The 24287-nt window shown below is 38.9% G+C and overlaps 10 protein-coding genes across 10 annotated transcripts; 5 read left to right on the top strand and 5 right to left on the bottom strand.

Annotated features, from left to right (window-relative positions):
* Positions 1-32: 32 nt before the first annotated feature.
* Positions 33-1031, bottom strand: C5L36_0C06760 (uncharacterized protein; the record flags this gene model as incomplete). Its single annotated transcript, XM_029466373.1, has 1 exon — positions 33-1031. One exon carries the CDS (start codon positions 1029-1031, stop codon positions 33-35), a length of 999 nt encoding a protein of 332 aa, XP_029322233.1.
* Positions 1032-1479: 448 nt separating this feature from the next.
* C5L36_0C06750 (uncharacterized protein) lies at positions 1480-4800 on the top strand (the record flags this gene model as incomplete). Its single annotated transcript, XM_029466372.1, has 1 exon — positions 1480-4800. One exon carries the CDS (start codon positions 1480-1482, stop codon positions 4798-4800), a length of 3321 nt encoding a protein of 1106 aa, XP_029322232.1.
* Positions 4801-5089: 289 nt separating this feature from the next.
* Positions 5090-6210, top strand: C5L36_0C06740 (uncharacterized protein; the record flags this gene model as incomplete). The annotated part of the gene is made up of 2 exons (XM_029466371.1): positions 5090-5144; positions 5225-6210. 2 exons carry the CDS (start codon positions 5090-5092, stop codon positions 6208-6210), a joined length of 1041 nt encoding a protein of 346 aa, XP_029322231.1.
* A 196-nt stretch (positions 6211-6406) lies between these two features.
* C5L36_0C06730 (uncharacterized protein) lies at positions 6407-7339 on the bottom strand (the record flags this gene model as incomplete). Its single annotated transcript, XM_029466370.1, has 1 exon — positions 6407-7339. One exon carries the CDS (start codon positions 7337-7339, stop codon positions 6407-6409), a length of 933 nt encoding a protein of 310 aa, XP_029322230.1.
* An 824-nt stretch (positions 7340-8163) lies between these two features.
* Positions 8164-9060, top strand: C5L36_0C06720 (uncharacterized protein; the record flags this gene model as incomplete). Its single annotated transcript, XM_029466369.1, has 1 exon — positions 8164-9060. The coding sequence occupies one exon, from the start codon at positions 8164-8166 to the stop codon at positions 9058-9060; it is 897 nt and encodes a 298-aa protein (XP_029322229.1).
* Positions 9061-9324: 264 nt separating this feature from the next.
* On the bottom strand, positions 9325-10263 carry C5L36_0C06710 (uncharacterized protein; the record flags this gene model as incomplete). Its single annotated transcript, XM_029466368.1, has 1 exon — positions 9325-10263. One exon carries the CDS (start codon positions 10261-10263, stop codon positions 9325-9327), a length of 939 nt encoding a protein of 312 aa, XP_029322228.1.
* A 565-nt stretch (positions 10264-10828) lies between these two features.
* Positions 10829-12352, top strand: C5L36_0C06700 (uncharacterized protein; the record flags this gene model as incomplete). Its single annotated transcript, XM_029466367.1, has 1 exon — positions 10829-12352. The coding sequence occupies one exon, from the start codon at positions 10829-10831 to the stop codon at positions 12350-12352; it is 1524 nt and encodes a 507-aa protein (XP_029322227.1).
* A 150-nt stretch (positions 12353-12502) lies between these two features.
* C5L36_0C06690 (uncharacterized protein) lies at positions 12503-14383 on the bottom strand (the record flags this gene model as incomplete). The annotated part of the gene is made up of 1 exon (XM_029466366.1): positions 12503-14383. The coding sequence occupies one exon, from the start codon at positions 14381-14383 to the stop codon at positions 12503-12505; it is 1881 nt and encodes a 626-aa protein (XP_029322226.1).
* A 483-nt stretch (positions 14384-14866) lies between these two features.
* On the bottom strand, positions 14867-16012 carry C5L36_0C06685 (uncharacterized protein; the record flags this gene model as incomplete). The annotated part of the gene is made up of 1 exon (XM_029466365.1): positions 14867-16012. The coding sequence occupies one exon, from the start codon at positions 16010-16012 to the stop codon at positions 14867-14869; it is 1146 nt and encodes a 381-aa protein (XP_029322225.1).
* A 1429-nt stretch (positions 16013-17441) lies between these two features.
* Positions 17442-24221, top strand: C5L36_0C06680 (uncharacterized protein; the record flags this gene model as incomplete). The annotated part of the gene is made up of 1 exon (XM_029466364.1): positions 17442-24221. One exon carries the CDS (start codon positions 17442-17444, stop codon positions 24219-24221), a length of 6780 nt encoding a protein of 2259 aa, XP_029322224.1.
* Between the last annotated feature and the right edge of the window lie 66 nt (positions 24222-24287).

The following is a 24287-nucleotide window of genomic DNA, read 5'->3' as shown; positions in this document are numbered from 1 at the left end:
CATCGGACGGAAAATATCTCTACGGTACCAGACTAAACGTCCTTCACAATCAAAGGCTCAGGTGCCCGCATTGCCCATTCTGTCCACGAGCCATCATAAACAGCGATCTTGCTAGAATCAAAACCCACAAGTTGCATGGCAGCTCTGACTACACATGCAGTGACACCAGTACCACACATGACAATGATTGGTTTACTCTCGTCAATACCTCTTTCCTTTAGAATATTGGTTATGGACATAGAAGAGAGGAGAGCCTTTTCTGGGGTGAGCAGCTCAGTGAAAGGAAGGTTGATTGCATTCTTAATATGGCCCGAGGACAGGCCTTTTCTAGGTTCGGGTGCCTCCCCTGTAAACCTCAACGTTGATCTAGCATCGACCAAAGTATATTCGGTACCGATCTTATCTTCTTGCACCAGTTTCAAGAGTTGCTCATACGTGATAACTTTGGACGGATCGAATGTTGCAACATACTCGGATTCCGGGTGGGGTGACTTTGAGGTTGCAATGTTTCTGTCCATAATAGTTTTGAGGTTGTGAACCACCATCACCAAATTTGGATCAGCATGGTTTTTCGCATATGCAGGGTACGTGTTGAGAATGTGTAACTTTGTAGGGTCATGACCAAAGATCTCAAACATCCACGCAGCACGGCAGAGACTGAACACTCCTTGTTGATCATAGAAGAGAATATCCGAATCATTTTTGATTCCAAGACTTCTCACCTCCTGTTCAAACACTTCTTTTGTTGGAAGCATATGCGGATATTTGGAACTGTTGTCCTTGACAGCTTCAATGTCAAAGAAAACAGCATTTTCAATCCGACTTTTCATATATTCAGTGTAAGCGTTCATTGGAACGTTCGGCATATACCATGAAGCATCAACTGGAATAACATTTTCATGCTGTTTCATGAATCTATCGAGTCCAGCCGGTGCTACTGTAGATATTTTTCTCTGAGTGGCCTTTGCGGTTTGCATTAATGGGGTTGTAGTTTTAGATGCCAAAAAAGACATTCTATAAATATACACCATGCAATTGTAATTATCTCTAAAAGGTGTTTTTAGTTTTTGGACATTGATTGATATGTTTACGTTATTTATATTGTTCGATTTCTGGCATTTACTCTCCCGCACCAGAGACGCAAATTAAGAGCAACAACCAACCATTCTAGTCTGGAAAAAAAAAAAAAAGACAATGTTTAGTATTCTTTTGTAATTTTCATAATTTTCTTTGTAAGGTGAAATAGTAATTCCTCACACATAATGGTATTTTGCAGTCAAGAAAAAGTTCCCGCCAAGCAGCGAGGTCAAAGAATGTTTCCATGCTACTGTAAGGTGCGGATGGGGGGATTTTATTTCTTTCCTCCCCCCCTGGCAAATTCATGCAGTCGAGAACTGAATTGAAGACATGATTTGACGAATTATTCAAGTTTATCTAATGTATACATAGTACTTCAGTTATTACACTTTGAGCTGCACCATGTTTGATGCAGAAGGGACAACAAGCTCTTTCACCGAACAAGATAACGAGTTTGAATCTGTTCTCAGTGGGCAAATTGCGTCTTTCGACAATCTATTTGATGGTAAAACTGAGCATGCAGATAATGCTGTTGATTTCAGTGACGAGGAAGAGTTGGCCGACGAGGAGGAGCCCACTAAAGGAGTGAGCAGCGACAATGAGGATCTTTTTGGCGAGAAGGACGAGGAGGCTGGATTAGAGGAGGAGGATGATTTTATGAAAGAATTAGAACAGGAAGCGTTGGAAGGTGTTGAAGGGAACGGGGACCCTGAGACAATTTCTGAAGCTTTGTTTGGACAGAGTATTCCTGGCCACGTGGGGTTACAGGACCTTGATTTTGCGTCGAACTCCGTAATAGATTCCGCCAAGCAAATAGGAGATTCGGATATTGAGCTATCCGATGAAGACGAACAGAATGGCGAGGAATATGGGCATGATAACACCAACAACAAAGCGATAGATGGGGAGGGACACTTGATCTCCGAAGCTGAAAAGAAACAGAAGGAACTAGAAAAACAAAGGAAAGAGCAGGCAATAAAGGAAGTACAGCTGAAAATCTTTTTCCCCACTTTTGAGAAGGGTAGACACATGAAACTACAAACCTTGTTCCCCATAGTTCCGTTGGACTTTAGTTACCAACAACCTCCACCGGTGGAAAAGCCTCTTTTGCCAACATGTAACAAATTTGATGTTAGTGTTGATCAGAGCATGGAGTTCAAAATGCCTGTCAAAAAGTATAGAGAGTATCAGAAGCGCCTCAGAAAAGCACATACCAAACCGGATGTTACTATAGTTCAAATAAACCCAGAGGAGCAATTGGAGCAGTCGAGCATTGGAGAAGAAGCTGTGACACATAAAGAGATAATACCTATAAAGTATGATCCAGATATGATTATATCAACAGCAGATTGGAATGATGACAATATCTTTGATGCTTCTGAAGATCTGGAAATATTACCCCCACCGAAGCGGTTGAAGATGGATATCAATGATTTGGACGTCTGGGATGACGATGATGAAAATATGATATTTGAGGGGAACCTTAATCTTGACTCAATCAATTTGAAACTGGATATGAATGATCCACATTTGGTGTTTATGGAAAAAGAAAATAAATATCCAATTCCAATACATATCAAAAACAGTGATGCGACGATTCCATCTAATCCTAAACTCCTTGAACTTAAGTTCAATATCTCTAACGATAAGGATTACGAACCGCTAAAGGCCAATTACCAAACCAGAGTCAGGGCTACTATTGGAACGTTGAGTATAGAACATGCGCCACCAGCGTTGAGGCTACAATTTCCCTTTTATAAGGTTAGTCCTACGGAGAAAGAAAACAGATTGTATCACAGACCAAAGTTTACAGTCAAAACTAACCAAACTATTGTGTTTTCTAAACTCAAGACTAGAAAGAAGAAGAAAGATAGAGGTAAAGATGTCTCTGAGATTTTCAGAAACTCTACAGATTTGACGCTGGGAGATTCAGCACCTATTTTCTTGAGTGAGTATAGTGAAGAGTATCCTTTGATGATGAACAAGTTTGGTATGAGCACAAAGATAATAAACTATTACAGAAAAATGAACGACGACGACAACAACAGACCAAAGTCTATTGTTGGGGAAACACATATTCTGGGAGTAAACGACCGCTCTCCATTTTGGAACTTTGGCATGGTCGAGAGAGGCACAACTGTCCCCACATTTTACAATAAGATGAGCAGAGCCCCTATTTTCCACCATGAACCTTATTCTACCGATTTTTTACTCATCCGGTCTACAGGTGGCAATATAGGACAACGGTACTATTTGCGTCCTATAAATTACCTACTTACGGTAGGACAAACGTTACCAGCTATAGAAATCCCAGGCCCGCATTCCAGGCGGGCAACTACTCTCATGAAAAATAGACTCCGGATGATTGCATATCGTGCATTAAATGCCAATGAAAATACTAGAATCACAGTCAAGGATATCTCTGATCATTTCCCCAAACAAACAGACATGCAAATCCGTCAAAGATTGAAAGAATTTATGGAATATCAAAGAAGCGGACCAGACCAAGGTTTCTGGACTTTGAAATCTAACAATAAACCGCCAGATTATGAAGCAATTCGTAGAATGATGACTCCTGAGGATGTCTGTGTGCTATCCACTATGATGTGGGGTCAGCAAAAGTTTGAAGATCTTGATCTGTTCAGAAGGGAGCGTTTAGACTCTTCAGATGAAAATGCAAATAAGAAGGATAAAGACGGAAAAGAAAATAACACAGAAGAATCTTTGAGTCAGCAACTGGCGCCTTGGAACACGACTAGGAATTTCATACAGGCGACTCAAGGAAAGGCAATGTTGCAAATACACGGGGAGGGCGATCCATCTAAGAGTGGGCGTGCAATGTCTTTCTTGAAGATATCAATGAAGGGAGGTTTCATCAAGAATGTTGAAGGTCGAAATGAGTCGAAGCCAGGGACTCCTTCGGGAAATACATCATCTGCGCCCCACACTTATAACGTCGCAATCCAGCAGAAGTTATACGATGAGCAAATCAACAAAGTTTGGTACAAACAAGCAGCCAGTCTATCCAGACAGCGTAACACAGATAAACCGAGGGTGGCTGAGATTAATGAGCTAAGTGACCAATACTATCTCAAAAAAGCTAATCGGGCTGTTGATGAAGAGGTGAACGAGAAGCCAAGGTACTTACGAATCACTAGAATGGTAAAGAATGCATATGGTATCAAGGAAAGGAAAGTTCAGGTTATAAAAGACCCCAAAGTTGTGGAGCTGTATGTCAAAAAGAAACAAGAGCAGTTGGTGGAAATGAGTGCAAATGCTGATAGTAATGCGGTGCTAATTACCAACGACGAAGAGGAGAACATGAAGGTCAAGAAACGGTTGGAACAAGAGCTTGCTAAATTGGAAAAACAAGCCGAAAAGAAGAAGAAGAAGCAAACAGGTATAACAGCTGCAAACATTGACAGTGAGGGGCGTATAAGTGGTAAAGGTATTGGTAAAGGTAAGTCCACAAGTAGAAGATGTGCGACATGCGGATCATTGGGACATATCCGTACTAATAAAACCTGCCCCCTATACTACACAGTTCATAACAAATCAAACCCTAACTATATTCCAGGAAGTGAACTGATTGCCCAAAAGCAAGGAATCAACGGCGTGGGAACCAATGGCAGCATTACACCACAAATCAGTACAGTCCAATCCCCTTCGAATGGTCCATCTTCAGACAACTTAGAGGGGCTGCCATCCCAACCACCCCATTGAAACCATGTTGAACGAAAGTTTAGCCTGAGGTTCAAGTTATAATTTACAGTGTATTATAGAACCACCTTGTATTAATTAAGTAGTTACGTTAAAACTAATCCTTGAAATATTGAGCGACATGCTCCTTCTTTTCCTAGTTTTTTTCTCCTTTCAGATTCACTTTGGCGCTGGCACCAAAATTCAAGAGACAGTAGACACGTAAGAATTACAGTTAGACTTTGGTAGGTTTTTTTTCAAAGGTTGGAAAGGCAGAGACTAAGCAAGTACACGGAGGAACATATATTCAAGCATGATCCCCGCAATGGAGAATACACGTAAAGCCATTCGTGTTTTCGATGCGTTTCGTATGTTTCAAAGAGAATTACACTGGCTAAACAGAAGGAACGAAATACTAACTAAAGCGTCACAATTTATTATCGATTAGCAAAAACACCGCCCAGTGACAGAGTGGCTTCATACAGAGGGTCATATTCAACAATTCTAACATATGCGTTTATGGTGTTCATGATATGGGTGCAGGTGGGTGGATATATCGATGGGTATATTGATCATCAATTTTCTGTTGATGATAAAATCAGGAGTACCTTGAATCTCAATGTCGACATATTAGTCAAAATGCCATGTAAATATTTGGATGCTAATGTGCGTGATATCACAGAAGACAGAAATATGGCAGAAGAGATTTTGAATTTCGAAGGTGTAGAAGTACCTGATTATTTTTGGACACTAGGTCTTCGGGAGAAAAACACTGTTACGCCAGATCTCGATGTTGTTCTATCGAACTCCTTAGAGGCTGACTTTGCAAGTAAAGGTGTCAGGGCCCGCTTGGATCTTCCTACTTGTAGGATCTATGGTGTGATACCAATCAACAGGGTTCAAGGAGATTTCCATATTACAGCAGAAGGGATGGGGTACTTCGGCGGTCACATTACACCAGAAGATGCGTTGAATTTTACACATTTTATCAACGAGTTTTCCTTTGGTACCTTTTATCCATATATTGACAATACTCTTGATCAAACTGCACAGATCACTGAGGAGAAGCAGCGCACCTATCTCTATTATCTCAAAATCATACCTACAATATTCGGTAAATTGGGCCATGAAATAGACACGACTCAGTATTCTGTACAGATGACTAAAACAGACAAGAAGTATGCACCCGGCTTGTTTTTCAAGTACGACTTTGATCCTATCAAGATGTCCACCATCGAGAGGCGGTTGTCATTCTTCCAGTTTGTCATTCGATTGGTGACGATATTAGGAGGGCTTTGGATCATTGTTGGATGGTTATATAAACTGATGGAGAAATCCATTGCTGTCTTTTTTGGTGAAGAATATTTGAGGCGTGGAGAGGAGAAGAAAGGAGGGTTGTTGGACGAACCAATGGATGAATTTGAAAAAATATAGGTATATAAGTATGTGTATATTATGTGGAGGAGAAATAAAGTGTTGTTTGCGTTGCTTCTATTATTTTTGTTACACCAAAACTGTTCCCTTTTATTTTTTCTTTGCTTTTTGGTGATTTTCCTGATCAAAGATCAAAGGAAAGCAGGCAAACAGAAAAGTGCGATTTTAGTATATGCAGTAAACTATACAAGATGCTTTAGTTCTTTAGTAGGGCGCTAGCTTCTTGTTTGTTTGCAACGGCAGGGACAAAGGCTGTGAATCTGTAATATTCATCATCGTCAAAAGTGATGATGTCCCAAAACTTGTAGATCATCATAAAGCAGAACATTGTGGACAATGTACTAAAGAGAGATCCATCGACATAATGGTTCAAACGCAGACAAATCTGTTCACTGAATCCGTACAAGAGAACCTGAGATGCGGCGAAGAAGAAACAAGTTAAGAACAGAGCACCAAGTGCCCACCAATTCCACACCAATGTAAAGCAGCAAATTATTAGTTGTGATACTAGCCACAAGCCGAGCATTATGGCGTTAAGGACAAAATAAAACACATAGAGTGCGATGGTATTATCATTTTGAAGGCCGCCGCCCCATCCTTTGAATGTGAATATGGCAACTAGGTAATTGACAATGAAGACAAATGCCGAAGAGATGTACAGAGAGAAGATCGTTTGGAAAGAACCATCATCCCAGAAATTAAAGCTTGAGAGTCCAGCAAAGAGCAAGGACCAACAAACAACGGCCGTATTACCAACTTCATAAGCGACAAAGTAAGCGTACGTTCTTGAGCCCGGTGGTGAAACACCAGTGTCTATGATGAGGGTGATGACAGTATGGGATATAAGGGACCAGAAGAAGAAGATCATTTCCTTTCGAGCCACAGAGGTATATCGTAGTCTCACCAAATAGATAATCATGAGTAGAATGACAAGATTGCCGAGGTTTATAAATGCCGTTCCTATTTCAAATATCAGTGTGTTTGCAAGATCGACTGTACGTGCATAACATTTTGGAAGAATGCCATGGTAGATGGTGTCCACATTTTGAGTGCCTTTAAGAGGTTTAACTAGTGTACAGAGGGGAAGCGGCGCCTTGCTGCAGATGGAGCTGAAATCACCGAAGACCATTCCTTCCAAAAGACAGAATGGGGGTGGATTCTGAGAGATGGGATATTGCCGCTGTCGATGTAGTGGTTGACAGCAAAAGGAACTTGAAAATGCAAAGGGAAACCAGAGAAAAGGGGATCCATCTAAATCAAAAATAGCTTTAGTGATTTTGGTGTTTTTTTTTCCCTACAGAGACAAAAAAAAACGTGTCCCAAGAGGGAAATCTAAGAAAAACATGCAAAGACTGAAAATTCCCTAATTTGTTTCTGTTTCCATTTTTATTGGCATTTTATTTTTATCTTTTTTTTTGTTCTCTTTTTTCTCTTTTTTCTCTTTTTCCTTTTCCGTTTCTCGTATTAATCGAAATCACTGAAAATAGTAAAGAGAAGCCGAGAAAAACAAATTCCCAAACAAGCAGGCGCGAGCGCGCTTACAGGTAACATGGAGATTTATAAACTTCCTCACCCGCCTCCCCCCTCCCCCGTCCAGTAATTTCCTTTTTCGAAAACACGAGAAAACAACGCGAGAGATTTTTTTTTTTTTTTGATCTTCTGAACAATAATCTGTAAAGATGATTTTTACAATATGGTCATTCTAATTTTTCAGTAGAGAGTTTGAAAAATAAAAAAATAAAAAACAAAATAAAAAACAAAATAAAAACAAAAAAAAACAAAAAATGTCTCCAGAATTCCTCGAAAAACAACTAGTGCGAGAGCGATCGATAAAATTACTTGCTTGTATTGGAGTCATTACAAGGTTTTGTTGTCTATTGTGAAGAAGAAGAAATCTCTGATATTTTTCCACTGACAACTACTTTCGGAACTCAAGAGGAAGCACAAACAATAATGTCAACTGTGGACAAAAAACAATCTGGTCTAGCTAGAATCCTTGGTCCTGCCGTTGCAGGTGTTTGTGAAATTGGTGTTTTCCATCCAGTTGATACCATCTCCAAGAGATTGATGTCCAACACTACCAAGGTCAACAACTTGTCTAAGTTGAACGAGGTCATCTTCAAGGATAAGGCGTCGGCGCCAGCAGGGAAGAGATTCCTCTCCCTTTTCCCCGGTTTAGGATATGCTGCTTGTTACAAGATTCTACAGAGAATCTACAAGTACGGTGGTCAACCTTTTGCAAATGAATTCTTGACTTCCAACGTCAAGCAAACCTACGATGACTTGTTTGGTCCAAAGACAGGTAAGGCGTTACTTTCTGCATCTGCGGGCTCGCTGATTGGTATTGGTGAAGTTGTTCTTTTGCCATTGGATGTCTTGAAAATCAAGAGACAGACTAACCCTGAGGCTTTCAAAGGTAGAGGTTTCTTCAAGATCATCAAGGACGAAGGATTCTCCCTTTACAATGGTGCCGGCTGGACTGCCGCAAGAAACGCACCGGGCTCCTTCGCCTTGTTTGGTGGTTCTGCGTTTGCTAAGGAATACATTTTCGGCTTGACTGACTACTCCACTGCTTCTTGGTACCAAAACTTTATTGCCTCCATTTGTGGTGCTTCCGCTTCCTTGATTGTCTCTGCACCTTTGGATGTCATCAAGACAAGAATCCAAAACAAAAACTTTGGTACTAACGAATCTGGCTTCACCATCATTAAGAACATGATTGCAAACGAGGGGCCAACTGCCTTCTTCAAAGGTTTGACTCCTAAGTTGTTGACCACTGGTCCTAAGCTTGTCTTCTCTTTTGCCTTGGCTCAATCACTAATTCCTGCATTCGATAAGCTCTTGAAATAGATTCTGTTGTCTATATTGTAGAATAACTTCCTTAGAATTATATTCAGCTGTATAGTTTAACTTGTACATACCTCCCTTTTCTTCTTCTTCTTCTTCTTCTTCTTCTTCTTCTTGCCTTCTTCTTCTTAGCCTTCTTCGAGTAAAAGGTTATGGAATAACTTAGACATATATATGATGTATCAAAATTTATTAATTATTTACATGTTGTATAAATACGAAAAAAACGTACAAGAGGAACAACCAAGCTCTTCATCTCTTATTTCTTCAAACTTGTTTACGGTCGATTTCATTCAACTTCTCAATATTTTCGTTGTACTGCTGTAGATCCTTCTGGTCTCTCTCCTCCTTGATCTGGTCCGCTAGATCCTTGATATCATCGGTAAAGCCATCCAAGTAATCTTGAACAGCATCAAAACCAGGTCCCCTATTGACGTTATCCAGGACAACATCCACAATGGCCCGATCAAAACCAACGTCGGTCTTCATTCCACTTATTCTACGAGATGTTTTTGCAGCAATGTTGTTCCAATGTTTGTCGGATTCACTATTGAATGCATCTTCAACCATCTTCTCTAGCTTATCCTCAGTTATAGCAAATTGAGATGATGCATTATACAGCTCAAATAAGCTGGCAGCCCTTGCGGTCTTGGCATTCAGCTCTGTCTGTAAACGGTTTGACTCTCTCTTCAACTTTAATGCCTCCTTTTCCTCCTCGGTTCTCTCTCTAACCAATGGTCCTTCAAGGTAGCTTTCGATAGTAGGTGTGGTGAAAATCTCAGCTTGTGATTCTTTATGCTGTGCAGCCTCCGCAGCAATTTTCTCTTGCTCTTCCTGCAGCTGTTGTTTGTATTTTTCCACTCTCTCTAACCGTTGGATCTCCGTTTCGTAGGATTCCTTGAGATACTTTCTTCTCATTTCGGCATTTCTGATTTTGAATTGTTGTGCCTCAGGCATCTTGGCAATCTCCTCCTCAGTGTATTTCTTCACAGGCTCAGCAGCACTTTTCCTCAACAATTGTTCGGGTGTGACAACTTTGGGAATTATATAATCTCTGGAAATGTTTTTTGGATGTAGAATCCCTTCTGCATATCCGGAATCAGCTGGTTTCTTGTAAACTTGATGCTTGTATGGCTTCTTGAAAATCTCCTTTGGTTTTGGAAGAAGACCAGACTTGCCCCCGTACTTGAGTGCTCCTTTACCCATGCTGTCGTTACTGTGGCCACGTGGGTTCCAAACAAACAGGTTTGGAATATCCAAATCTTCTGATGCTTAACTGTATGTTTCATGTTCTTTTTCCAGTTTCTTGTCGACGAGAAAAAATAAAATAAAATGCGAAATGCGAAATACGAAAATTTCCAAAAAAAGAAAAAATGCGAAAATTAAAAAATCTTTTTTTTTTTTTTTTCTTTTTCTGTTGGTTGTTCTCCTCCCCTCATTAATTCAACATGAATTTTACTAAAAAGATAAACGGACATAAACTTACACACACAAACACATGAAGAAATCAACACTATTTCCCCTTGAGGGCGTGTTTTACTTTGTTTTGTTTTGTTTTGTTTTGTTTTGTTTTGTTTTGTTTTGTTTTATTTTGTTTCTTTTCTCTTTAAGATGTATATCAAGATCCAGTTCCAGCACTGGTTCCTGTTTTAGGTCTCTTTTCCAATTTCGAGTTTTAAAGTTTAACTTTTTGGTTTTGTTGTTTTGTTTACCCTCTCCCATCATAACCCTCCTTTCCATTGGTTACAATTACAGCAGTTGATTTGTAAGCATGTCTGATCCTCGTCGGATATATTCAGAGAGCAATGTCCCCGTTCTGCGAACATTGCCTAGCGGCCTCTTCTCGCAGAACGGCACGATCCTTTCGTCGAGACAACTCTCCGAACTAAATGCCTCTGTTCTACAGTACCTGCACCCCATATTGACAGATTTGCCCGAAGTTTACGAGGCAGTGGAGAAAGCACTGGAAAACTATGAGAGATCTGTTAATCTACATAGCAAGAGCAACAAGGCTTATGGTGATCTCATGTCCATCGATATACCGGATAACTATCTACAGAAGAAATGGTCCACTGTTTTGAGGTTACAACGAAACCTATTAGAGCTAGAAACAAGGAACAAGGCATTGGAGGACCGAAATCAAGAATTGGAACAACAGGTGGAAATGTTGCGCAACACACCCCAAACCAACCAATCTAGTGTGATATCCTTCAAGTTCAATTGGATTCCATCTGTTTTAAAGACATCATTGTTGTTCCATACTTCACCTATAACAGCCGTTGCAATACATCCATACAATCCATATTTGGTCACAGCAAGCCAAGATGGAATGATGGTCTTTTGGAATATGCTTGATTTCAGTGAGCCTGTAGGACTAGTCAAGAATGCTCATTCCAAATCTATCAATAGACTTTTCTTTCAACCAAAATCGTCATTACTGGCCTCATGTTCCTCGGATCAGACTATAAAGATCTGGGATTTATCTGATATAAACAACGTCACAACTCCAACAAAGATCCTGACTGGTCATGAACATATTGTTTCATCGGTAGTAATACCTAGCTCCAATCCAAACGTTATATTTTCCTCCTCTCGAGATAATACAATAAAAGTGTGGGATCTGTTAACAGGATGGGCGTTGCACAGTATCTCGGGACACTCGGATTGGGTTCGGGCAATCGATGTTGTTGGCGATTATGTGTTATCAGGGTCTTCGGATACAAGTGTAAGACTGACTCACTGGCCATCACAGACCGGTGTGGGGTTATGTCTTGGACATGAACAAGTTGTTGAGGATGTGAAATTCTTACCAGATGTATGTAACCAGTACCTTGATAATCTAGGTACTTCACGATCAGATGATACCGAATATGAAAAGCTTAAGTTCAAGTATGCTATAAGTTGTGGACGGGACAAACTAATTAAAATTTGGAAATTGCCATTACCTGAGTTCAATGCATTGAAGGGCCATCCAGTTGCAAATCCAATGAACCCATACGGTGAATGTATCAAAGAGATCAGAGGCCACAAATCCTGGGTCAGAGACCTTCAAGTCCATTATAATGGTAAATATATTATTAGTTGTTCCGACGATCAGACAATTAAATTTTGGGATTTGGAGACATTATCGACAGGTCACGGTGTGGTTGAACCCGTAAAGGTTCTTCAGGGCCACGAAAGTTTTGTTAATTGCATAAGTATTGCTTCTCCGAGAGGTGAAGAGGCAACTGATGATAACCTGCGTTGTTATTTGGTCAGTGGTGGTGCTGATTCAAGAATCAATGTGTGGGTATAAGAAGATATAGACAGTAGTAATGTGCTACATAATAATAACATCGCATAAGAAGTGTTTTGTGCAGCGGGAAGATGCAATTCAAATACACTCACATATATATATATATATATATATATATGTATATGTATGTATATGTATAAACATGGTAAACTATTCCACCAATTTGAACTTATCCAACTTCTTTTTCCAACTTATTGCACAGTGTTTGCAGCAAAATCTCCTTTTTATAGTCACCGACCTACTGCCTTTGAAGTCCCACCACTCAAGCATATCGGCAACTGACTCAATGCAATTTTCATTGCAGTTGCCACATGTTTCACCGTTTGTGCCATGTACCAATGCATTCATTGCACGTTTATAGATGATTTCGTTAGTGGATTCCTTCCACTTCTCTACCTCGTATTCCGATATGAGGTACTTTGAGACTTGCCGGAGAGCCATTTCCGAAAGTTTAGGTACCCACGGTGTTGTCTTCTCGATCAGTTTCTGTTGTTCCAATCTCATTCTGAACTTCATATCGATATTCTTGTATTCCACTAGATCTTCTACATCGCACATCTCTTGTAGTGTTGTCAGGCTTCGTGACATTATGCTTGCATGTGCCGCACCTTTACTTATGTGCAGATTTGACTTCAACCAGTGGATTCGGCTGAAATATTTCAGCTGTTTATCGCTATCCAAAAATTCAGTGCTTCGATACTCTTGACAGTACAGTCTCAGCAACTTCTCGTTGACATTGAAGATCTTATCAACAGACGATGGCTGGATCATCGGATTCCCTGTTATTGCCAATACACGAAGATTATTCAATTTGAGTATATTATGAGGCAAAAATTTCAGTTTATTCATACCCAAATTCAGTGTATGTAACGACTGGGCTTTTTCAATGTTACCTGTCAATCTAGCAATTTTGTTATTCCGCAGAGTTATACTCCTCAGTCTCTCCAATTTAAAGATGTTGGGATTAATTGATCTCAAGTTATTGATGGCAGCATCTATAACTATAAAAGGCTTAACGATGTTGCCGTTGATAATGCTAACAAAGTCTTGTAAATCCGATATGCTATCAGGAAAGGAGTTTAGTTTTAGATCTTTCAAGTCCAGCAAGCACTCACCTGTTTTTGGATCAATGTTCTCGTTTTCCATCAAGTCATCGATTATCCTCTGAACCTTGATTTCTGCTTCCCTGGTGTTTTTCACGACAAAATATACAGGTTCATCGTACAGCGTTGGCGAGTAACCTGTCGGAAGCTCATCTTTCTCAAGATTGTATCCATAAACATGGCCCTCTCGATCAATGGCAAACTCAATTTTCGACGAATGTAGCAGGGAAGCAGGAATTGAAGATGATGTTCTGTTCATTGGATGTTCCCTTGGGAAGTCATCTTTATAGTAGAGCCGCTGTTTCTTTTTATGTGGTTGTTCGTTGAACGTCGAGCCGTGTCTAGACAGACAATGCACGGCCTTGTGCAATTGAGGCCTCTGAAACGCAGAAGCCTTATCAAAAGATTGAGGCTGTGATGGTTGTTGCAACGACTGCGAAGCAGCTGATAACTGTGTGGGCACCAGCGTCGGAGATGAGGGAATTGTAGGTCGCAGACCAAGTTCCGAGTCAGGATTATTCAACTGGACAAGGTCATCGAACGCATCCGATCTCAATGGATCTCGCCCAATAGTATTGTCCAAGTGTTCACCGAAAACAGGTGAACTCGGAATGTTGCTGAATGCATCACTGTTCAGCTCATTGTTATAGTTGAGTATTGTGCTTGATGTGTCATTGTACAATCTAGTACCAATGTTATATTCAAGATCATTGACAAATGAAGACGAACTGTCTATATTGGCGTATATGGCTCGTGTCCTAGTGCAGTTGCTAGTGTTACTCTCTTGACAATCACTAGGAGAGAGGTTATTTGATTGCAACTCTTGGACGTTTCTCTTACGTTTAGAGTGAGAGGATAAGCTTGACAAGGAAGACTGACTCTCCTCTGCAAGCAAATCAAGTGCGGGTGGTAAAGGAACGTCCGGCATTGGTGGCGCAACGTTATACCGACTTAGTTGACAAAAGATGTGTCTTAGTTAAGCCTTGTAAATTGATAATCAGCTAGTCAAAACCTCACGTAAAAGAAAAAAAAAAACTCATGCAAATCCCAGTTAGGCTCTGCGAGGAACCTGCAATCAGACGCGCCATGAAAAATGCCAATGAGAAACGCGTTTTCCCGTGCAGTATCTTTTAAACTCCGAGAGTTTTATTTTTGAGGGGTGGCTAATGGTAGGAGATATTGGTTGGATCTACCTGTGGCAGGTACATGTAGACTTATTTGGATGGTTGTCCATTTGCGTATTAGAATAACAGCATTTTAGAACATTTGTACATGTGTGTATTTGTACATTTGGGGATCCCAATACTTGTAGTTTAGCATATTTTCGTACTTGCATACTTGTGTATGATGATTATTATTATATATATATATATATATACATGGCATTCGTAAGGTATATTATTTGAAGATATTAAAGTTCCACCACTTTTGGGCTGGTGAAAATCATAGCACATGTTAATCTTCTACTATGGCGCCTGTGCCCATTGTTATTGTTGGAGTCCGTACTGTTGGACTGGGATATAGAGTCTTGGGGAGACGTGTTTATAGAGGGCGTTGGCGGGGTTGGGTCGGGGTCGAATCCGGGAATGTGGTAGTTTGAGGTGACCAGGTGGTTCTTGAGGGTCTGGTCGTGGAGAAACTTGTTCATTTTCTTTGTCTTTGGGTTGAGCTGGGATCTGATTCTGGAGTTGATCATGCCAAACTCGTCGTACTGGGAGCGTGCAAAGGCCTGGGTGACAGTAGGAGTGGAGAAGTGTCTTCTCAGGTTTCCTGGAGAAGGGCGGCGATGATAACTATTGACACTTCGGGAGAGGACAATGCTGTCGGTGTCGGTGTCGGTGTCTGTTTCAATTTCTGTTTCAATCTCTGCATCAGTACAAACGTCGGAATCCAAGAGAACCTCTGAGCTGACATGGCCCATTGGGTGGAAAATGTAGTTGTTGATATTATCACTAGTGTTGGTAACAGTGGTATTAGTAGTAGTAGTAATTGTATTATTCGTAGTAGTAGTCGATGTTGTTGTAGTGTCGGGATTATTGCTGGTATCTTTGATGTCTTCTGTGTTGGAGTAAAGAGGACCATTTCCATCCTCGGCGTCTCTGGATTTCCTCTTATAGTAAACCAAGGAGCCAATCATTGGAACAGAACCCTTTCTCTGATGGTTCGGGGTGTCTGTGTCGTCCAAGGAAGTTCTCCTATATCCTTCTGTGTCGTGGTCAGGGACAAACGTGTGGTCACGCATGTATTTGTGGTTAAAGACAGTACCATTGTCACTGTCTCTTGCCGGTATGGTGCACATCATGCTGTGGTGGTGAGACATTGGCAAACTTGCAGGTAAATGCAACTTCTTGTCCAATGCATTTTCATGATCATTACCGCTACCTTCATCTGCATCTCGATGTCCATGACTATGCTTGTGGTGATGCACCGGTGGCCTGTTGTGAAAATCCAACGGTTTTGGTGAAGGGATCTTGCTTTCCGAGTCCTTCTGCTCGTGTTTGCAATATGTCTCTGGTGGAGTATGGTCTTTCAAAATCAAAGCCACTTTCCGTGTCATAGTTGCGTGTGGCTAAAATACCTACTTGTGGGAGGGGGGGGTCTCTGTATACTAGGGGTATGGGGGGTAGGAGGTTAAAATGATCTAGTGCAGAATAGTATGGTGTGGTGAGGAACAATAAAGTAAACGATGTTAAACTAGTATACACTAGAGTATCTTTGGAAATATATATATGTATATATGTATATATATATACGTGTGTACATACAAGTACGGTCGTTTAGGGTGGGTGGTATTTCCCCATAAAAATCCTTCACTCTAATAAGATGGCCATGTAAAATGACAAATAATGGGCTGACTGTCAATAAAGCGAAGAAAAAGAAAAAACACAGCAAAATTTGGGCTGGATCAGATCCCGAGTCTTTGCTCAACAATGGGAGACAATAGGGGGGGATATTAAGCGATCTTGGCGATGACGGGGTTGACTGGGTAGAAGTGTGGGCTTTTTTGGCCAGGAACGAGAAAAGTGTACGGAAATCGCACGGAAAGCCATCGGATCAGAATCCCCAACAATGCGGGGACGGGGGGGCTGTGGGAAATAGCCAGTAGGAGATGCAACCATCCCCCTCCTGGGGGGGGTTTCCCCTATTTTAATTTCTTCCTAATTTGGCCTGTGCGGGTTTCCCCACACTTTGTTGTCTCATCGACGGCGATTGCACACTCCGCCGGTTTTGTGGCGCAGTGCGGGTCACGTGGTGCTGCAGCGCCATGGCGGGTGTGCGGGTCACGTGGTGTGTTTACGTATTGTCGACCAGGTATACTTTTCCTGCCACTTGTGGTAGTAAGAGAACTAGCAATAGAAGTAGTGGATTCTTCTTTTTGTCGCGTCGCGTCGGCGCCAAAAGACAAGTCTCGCACATTTCCGTTCTGCAAATCTCTGCTGCATATGGGAGATGTCCCTATCTGAAGAAAGGGGGGGGAGAGGGGAACAGCAGTGTCACGTGACGTGCCGAGCAAATTATGGAACACCAGGAGGAACAAGATGAAAAAGTATGGACAAGACAAAACAGTGTGAACAAGAGAGCCATTTACTCCTGACACCCATTCTAGCCATCACCTCGACATGTTTGGAAGATCTCCTGCAATTTTGTGTAGGATCCTGCACACCTCTGTTAGACTCTGTATCTTCTTGGCAATTGAGGTTGCCCTATGTGACTCTTATGACCCCATGGGCACCCTTGCTCAAAACGCAGCACCAATATCTGACAGGTTCATATTGACAGTGGCCCCAATGTAAACTTTTCCAGCGCGAACTAATCTTATGGCAAATGTACATTAGACGGTATTTGTTGTTGTATACGTGTTTAGCCCTCTGAGGCAGTGTCCATTAGCTACAGGTGGCTGAAATCGCATTCATCCTGTGTAAACTCTCCTCCACCGTCATCGATAGTGTTTCGACGTCTAGCTGTGCAATTCCATTCCTGCAATCATGTCTTTGGACAGAAATGAATACGCTTTCCAATCATGGAAACCACATTTGATCTACAACAACGACATGGACGCAAAAGATTCGTCCTTTTTTGCTTCACGGACGTTTCTGTATGACACACTCACCTCATTGCACCAGCAGCTCCAGCAATATAACTCCGAGTATTCATCCTCGTATAATGATGACATCTTGTTTGTCCATACCCAGCTTGTCGAACTACTGGATTATCTCTTCATCACTTATGAGAAATCAAAAGTAGTGAAAATCTTGTCGGTCAATTTAGATACAATCTTGGCGAAAACAATCACTTTCAACTTGAATATCATGATGAAAAATGGACACGAGAAATTCACCATTCTCATTATAGAATTGGTCAATAAATTGTCAGAATTGGTCCTCTCAAATGTAAAGAAAATTTCAATATCGAAAAACTGGTATTCCTCCCTGAAACATTTGAGCATTATAATATTGAAGTTCATTTACACAAAATTCAACGGGTTCTTGAATAACACAAAATCTTTGCTGGTAACTGGCTTATACAAACATTTAAGTAAACTCAATGAGTCTTATAATTCAGCCATTGAAAATGGTCATTTCAAGTCCAACTATTTCTCAGATATGGTGCACTTGATTGACATTATTTTGGCCCATGATAATTCAAATATCGTTTTGGATGAAAAACTTTTGGGTAGATTGTTCAAACTCGTTAAATTTCTCACTCAAAGGAACCCAAACCCTTCCGATCCTGTTTTCACTTACCCATTGACTTCGGTTTTACATGGCTTCTCCATACTGACCTCCATTTTGAAATCAGATAGGTATGTCACCTCAACCATCACAAACAAAAAAGTCCCATTCTCCGCAGTGAAGTATGTAAATTCCATCAATACTCATCTAAACCTAATAATATCTTCAATGGATACCGATCATAAAAAATTAAAATTGACCCTAACTAAAAACCTGGCTGACTTGCTGGTTTTCACCTATGTTGTGTTTGGCTCAAATGTCAGTGCCGAAGATGACGCCCTAAAACTAGGTATCACCCTACTATTCAATGAATACAAACTAACAACCTCGAGCTCCAACTTGAAGTCAGCTCTTATCGAAACTTTGATCCAGTTTTTATCCAAACTTAACCTATACTATCAGAGCGAAAGAATTAAACTGCCCAAATTCTCAAACTCGGTCAACTTTATCTCATTGAAATTCTTCACCATTATCAACTTGATCTATTGTAGTTTATTTGAGCTCCAAAACTCCTCTTTGTCAAGCAAAAGGAGGGACATCAATCCAAACCACATACTAATTAATGACAACATTTCTTTGAACTATGCGATTAAGACTCTCAACCACTTGGAGTTGATTCACGTTTATCTGATTAAAGAACTAGATAATGATACGAATAAATTGATTGTTTTATCAAAACTCGTTCTAAGTGATTTTCCTTCGGATTCAAAATTCCCAGTTAAAACTTTACAGGAGGCTATTTCGGAAAATTATCAAAACGTATGGTACATATCCAACATTCTGAAATTCGCACAGTTGATTATAGATGATTTGGATGAATATGTGCTTTCCGGAAATGGTAGTTTCATAAGCTCAGACATGGCAGCTCAGTTGGTGCTTAAGATAGCCGACTTATGCTTTGATAAAAACTTTAGAATTAGAGTAATTGCTGTTGAGACATTGGTGAAACTACTGAAAATCAAACCAGATATGAGCTTTAGCATCATGAACAACTCTTTAGAAAAATTAATAGGGATCTTTGATGCTGGGAACAACGGGATAAACACATTCAACGAAACATATTCGAACGCATATTTAATTGCATCTATCCTTTCTTACACTTCCAAAGAATACATCACTTCTGATTTCATTTTGAAGGTATTTTCGATATCCTTTGAAGCTTTGAAGAAATTTAATACCTCAGTTATATCTTCCAATTTGTTTGGATCTAATAACGGCGTCAACATTAGCAACTTCAGTTATGAGAAGCAGTTGGTGTCTTGTATATTGTTGTTGGGTCTTTTTAATTACGCCTCCGGTAGTAAAAAGACTGACCCATCCACCCTTTTTTTACAAGACTCCTCCCAGTTTTTGAATATATGGAAAAACTTGCTTGCACACTCTTTGCCTAATGGATTTTTACAATCATCGGATGATTCAAAGGCTATCCTCAACATCGGCGAAGTGATGAAAATTTTGGAAATCAAAAATCAATCTCTAGTTTGCGTTGTGACCTATATTAATTATTTGACGTCTATCAATGACAGTTTAGATGGTGAATTGGTTAGACAGTTGACTCAGATTTTAACAAAGAGTTACACTTTCATCACTCAACTATATGGCGAAGTAAAAACAAAGAAAGTCCCTGAATTTTTTTCCAACGCCCTTACGGGTAATAAACTACGAATCTTTGAAGCGTACCTAAAACTACTACCCCATGTTAACATAAAGAATGAACTCAACTCCACAATGTTGATTGAAATAGTTCAAAATTTTAGTGATGTCGAGAAATACAGATATGAGTTTAAGGATCCATACGGTAAGGTTATGAAGACATCCAAGAAGAAGATACAAATCAATGAAATTTCAGAGTACTTATTGTACTATATTGACGACGGAGTTTGGTACGGCATGACCAGTAAATTCAACAATTTTAAAATTGATGAATTGATGATCAAAGACCACGCTTACAAATTTGTCAACAGGAATAGTGAGTCGGAAATAGATTTAGCACCCTATCACAATCAATTTCTAATTGAATCTCCGAATTTGCAAAGTAATTTGTCGAACATCTCTGTTTTTGACGAAACTACTGAGTCTAGAAACTATACCTTCTTGAATCACTCATTATTGCATGATTCTTTCATGTTACTCTACAACAACTCATATGATGTTGGTTATACCGATACTATGAAGTATCCTGTACCTACAGATACAATGACGATTGATACATCTATCGAACTATTTGCTATTTCATTTGGATATTTGACTCCAAAAGTTCAAATTTCAGTTCTTGAATCTATCAGAAGTAACATTTTCTATGAATCCAAGGAAACAATTCTTTCAAATATGAAAACAAACTCTAACTTTGATGAAACTGATGAAAAAAAAATTAAACAAGAATTCTCATTGATGTTAAGAAAAAAGGCTATCTCTGTTAACTCTTCAATTTCTCTTCATAGTCTACTAAACTATATGGCTAGGTATAATTCTAAAGCTGAAACATCACTCAAACTGAGGCTGAAGAAAGAGGTTGCGCATTTAATTATTGAAACTTTGAAAAATATTAGCTTCGAAGACGTCTATATGGTTAATCTGAACTCGGAAAGTATTGGTCTCTGTTGCTCTCTTGTTGATGGAATGGAAACACAAGAAGAACTTCTACATAATGAGGTTGCAATAATGATCAATGCAATTGCAGAGAATAACATTCCTAACGTTAGGGCTTTTTATATTAAATCATTAGCACAGTTAACCAAATATTCTAATATGATCAACACCTCCAAAATCACCTCAACGATTTTTACATTATTGAAGGACCCCCACCCTGTTGTGCATGGTGCAACTTTACAAGCGTTAGATACATTTATGAATGGAAAGTCGAATTTAGAAGTATCTAATGACTTGATTCATAAAGTTCTGATTTATCTGGAGAAAACCTGGCTAGATGATAACTTCGGTATTAGATCCGAGACAACTGTTTCTTCGAATATTAACTTCAGAGAATATTCAAATTCTGTAAATTGGATGGTAAAATTACTGAGATCGTTGGTTAATGTTTCTGGGCCTGCAATTAGAATGTTTGATGAAGATCTAAAAAGTCAGTTGAATAAGCTATTATTTAACTTTCAGTACCTAGTACATTTTGACTACGAGATTGTAGTTCGAGAACTATTAAAAATATATGAACAGTTGTTGGTATTTGATAAAAGTATTATTGATCTCAGCAACTATAAATTTCTTACGCGGTTACTTATTATTAACAATTTCAAAACCGGAGTATATGGGCATTCTTTGGCTGGTTTACCATTTGACGATGAATATGATAATGAAAATACGATAGAATGTTTCCCCTGTACCACTAGTCAGATATTATTGGAGATATCATTAGAATCAGCATTCCAACTATTCAAATTGGAAGACAATGAAATAATCGATAGTCAATATGAGCAGCTCTTGTGGATAGCCTTGGAATCTGATCCGGATAACGAATCAATCAAAAATATTGTTAGAATTCTCATGGACGAATGTACTGAGAGAGGAACTGAGGAAAGGTATACATGGTTTACTAAACTTGTCAAATATTACAATATAAATAAATCTGCATTAGTTTCACCTCTGATGAAGACATTTGAAAAGAGAATAAATAACGCAGGGATGTATTTCCATATGCCTGTTAATGATGCTAAACCTTCCACCTTGAAAACCCCCAAAGTTGAATCGAAACATACACAACAGCCTTCGTCACCGACATCAAATCCGGATGCTCTGAATGAAGCAGAAGAAACCTTGACATCACCATCAAATATAAAAAAGAATTTCAATGATAATAGTAATGATGATGGTGACAATGATGATGATGATGACGCGGATGATAATGACATAGTCTACAATACCAGTGATTCGAGCAACTCCAACTTTGAAAATTGGTTAGATTTATCCAACGATCAAGTTAGCTGGAAATTTAGATTATTCGTGATGGAAATGTTGAACAAGCTATTAACATTTTGTGAGTTTGATGACAGGTTAAAACTATTGTTGTCAAAGAAAATCAACGAGTTTGTTCGAATTGCGTTTACTTCGTCGACTTCAAATTTGGTCACTCTTCGAATCACGTCTTTAAAGTTATTAGGAAATATAATACATTTATATTCCGATATGAAGGATCCATTGTACCCTGATATATCGATTCTTGACCAGCAACAAGCACAGATAATGAGTGCAATTATACCATCTTTTAATAAAGAGTCTACAATTGAACTAGCAGGAGAAGGGATTGTGCTATCATCAAGGTTCATCAGTAGTAACATTACAAATGTCAAAAAAGCGCCTCGTATAATTAAAATTCTCACAACTTCTCTAGAAGACTTGGCAAACAGTCACAACAGTAAAGGTACCATGAAAATTGGAGATATTTCGATACTAACGAAAAAGTCAGAAGACAAGATAAAAACTTATATTTTACAAGCATGGTCAAAAATGCTGATTTTGAGTGAAGAAAATAAAAATGATAATGGCGATTTAGTTGAATTACTCCAAGTTTATTCAAAGGTGCTCATAACATTGTGGGTGCATTCTCTTCGAGAATATGCAATGAATAGATACAGTTTATATGAAAGAGCTAAACCCAATATAATGAGTGAAGGGTTTGATTTGCAGGTATACGAGAATTGTTGGATTGACTTTGTTGAGTCAATCTGTATTGTTATTGACAACCAAGAATATTATAACTACTTGATCGGTATTTTAGGTGACGATATTGGTAAGCTTTTCATGACAATATTCGGTTTGTGTATTGAATATCTGACAAAACGGTCAAATAAGCCTGTCAATCAGTTTAACAGTGAAGATATTAGGATCTTGAGATCTCTGAAAAAACTTTTTAAGCTTGAATTGTCAATCAAGATACTATTTAATGAACACATTTTCAGTGAATTTGTTGATATTATTAACAAACTTATTTCAATCTCCACTGATGCTTTCTCGGTCCAATTGTTAAATAGTATCAATGAATTATTAAAAGAGATATACCTAGATTATTTCGATGATTTGAAACTCAATGATCAAAATGATAAAAGATCAGTTGAGGAGATATATTCGGAATTTGATAAATTATTTGAATTGCTCAGATTAATTATCAAGATAGTATCGACCAAACTCACCTTTATAAAAGATAAGGAAATTTTAGACAGGTCAACAATTGTTATTGATGATTCAGATTTCATGCTTATTAAGAAATGTTTTTCTTCATTCATTGAAATGATAAACAAATTACCAATGCCTATTCAAATTGATCTTTATTCTTGCTTGATGTATATGCTTATTTTGATTCACGAATTTAATAACCCTCAACTAACAACCATGATGTTACCGGTAATTCAAAGGGGACTCATTAATTATCGCTCCTTGGCTATTGAAATGGGAAATGAAAACAGCATTGTAAATATTAAGAGTATTTTCAAAATATTCAATGTTAAAGAAGATTCCAAAGAAGATCAGCTACTGACATTTATTATAATTAAGAACGTACCTGATATTATTATTGACGCTTCTGATGTTGATTTGATTAGCAAAATGATTGTCTCTGGATTGAATTCTTCGGATTCGAATTTAGTGTCATTATCCGTTCAAACTGTAAAGTCGATAATTCACAATAGCGAAACTGGAACTTCGGCAAATATACTACGAAAGCTATTCCCCCTACTGATTGAGATTCTATCTGATTCAGGCATCCAAATTTCTGAACCTAGATTAATAGTTGAAATATTTGTCACCTATATTAAAACACTAACTGATGATATCAAGATTGAATCAATGTATGAGCTCATTCTACCAATACTGGTGTTTTTCAACTCTAAATTTGGATACGAGGAGTACGTACATTCCAAACTTATTGAATTGGTAGATTTCAATACCGAAATCTTCAAAGAAACTATCCAAAATTCAGAAGATGAACTAAAATCAAAAATCCAGTTGTTACTCAAGAAAGCAAAAAAGGTAGAGGTAGATGCGCCATCTAATGAGTTGCATATTGAACTAAAGACTTTAGGTTGACATCTAAGTAAGACAACTTATATTATAATTATTTCGTTGCTAATTTTTTTTTTTTTTTTTTGTATC

Source organism: Pichia kudriavzevii, chromosome 3 (assembly GCF_003054445.1).
Source record: "Pichia kudriavzevii chromosome 3, complete sequence".
In the NCBI taxonomy this organism is placed as follows: domain Eukaryota; kingdom Fungi; phylum Ascomycota; class Pichiomycetes; order Pichiales; family Pichiaceae; genus Pichia; species Pichia kudriavzevii.
This window is presented reverse-complemented; position numbering and strand designations above follow the sequence as displayed.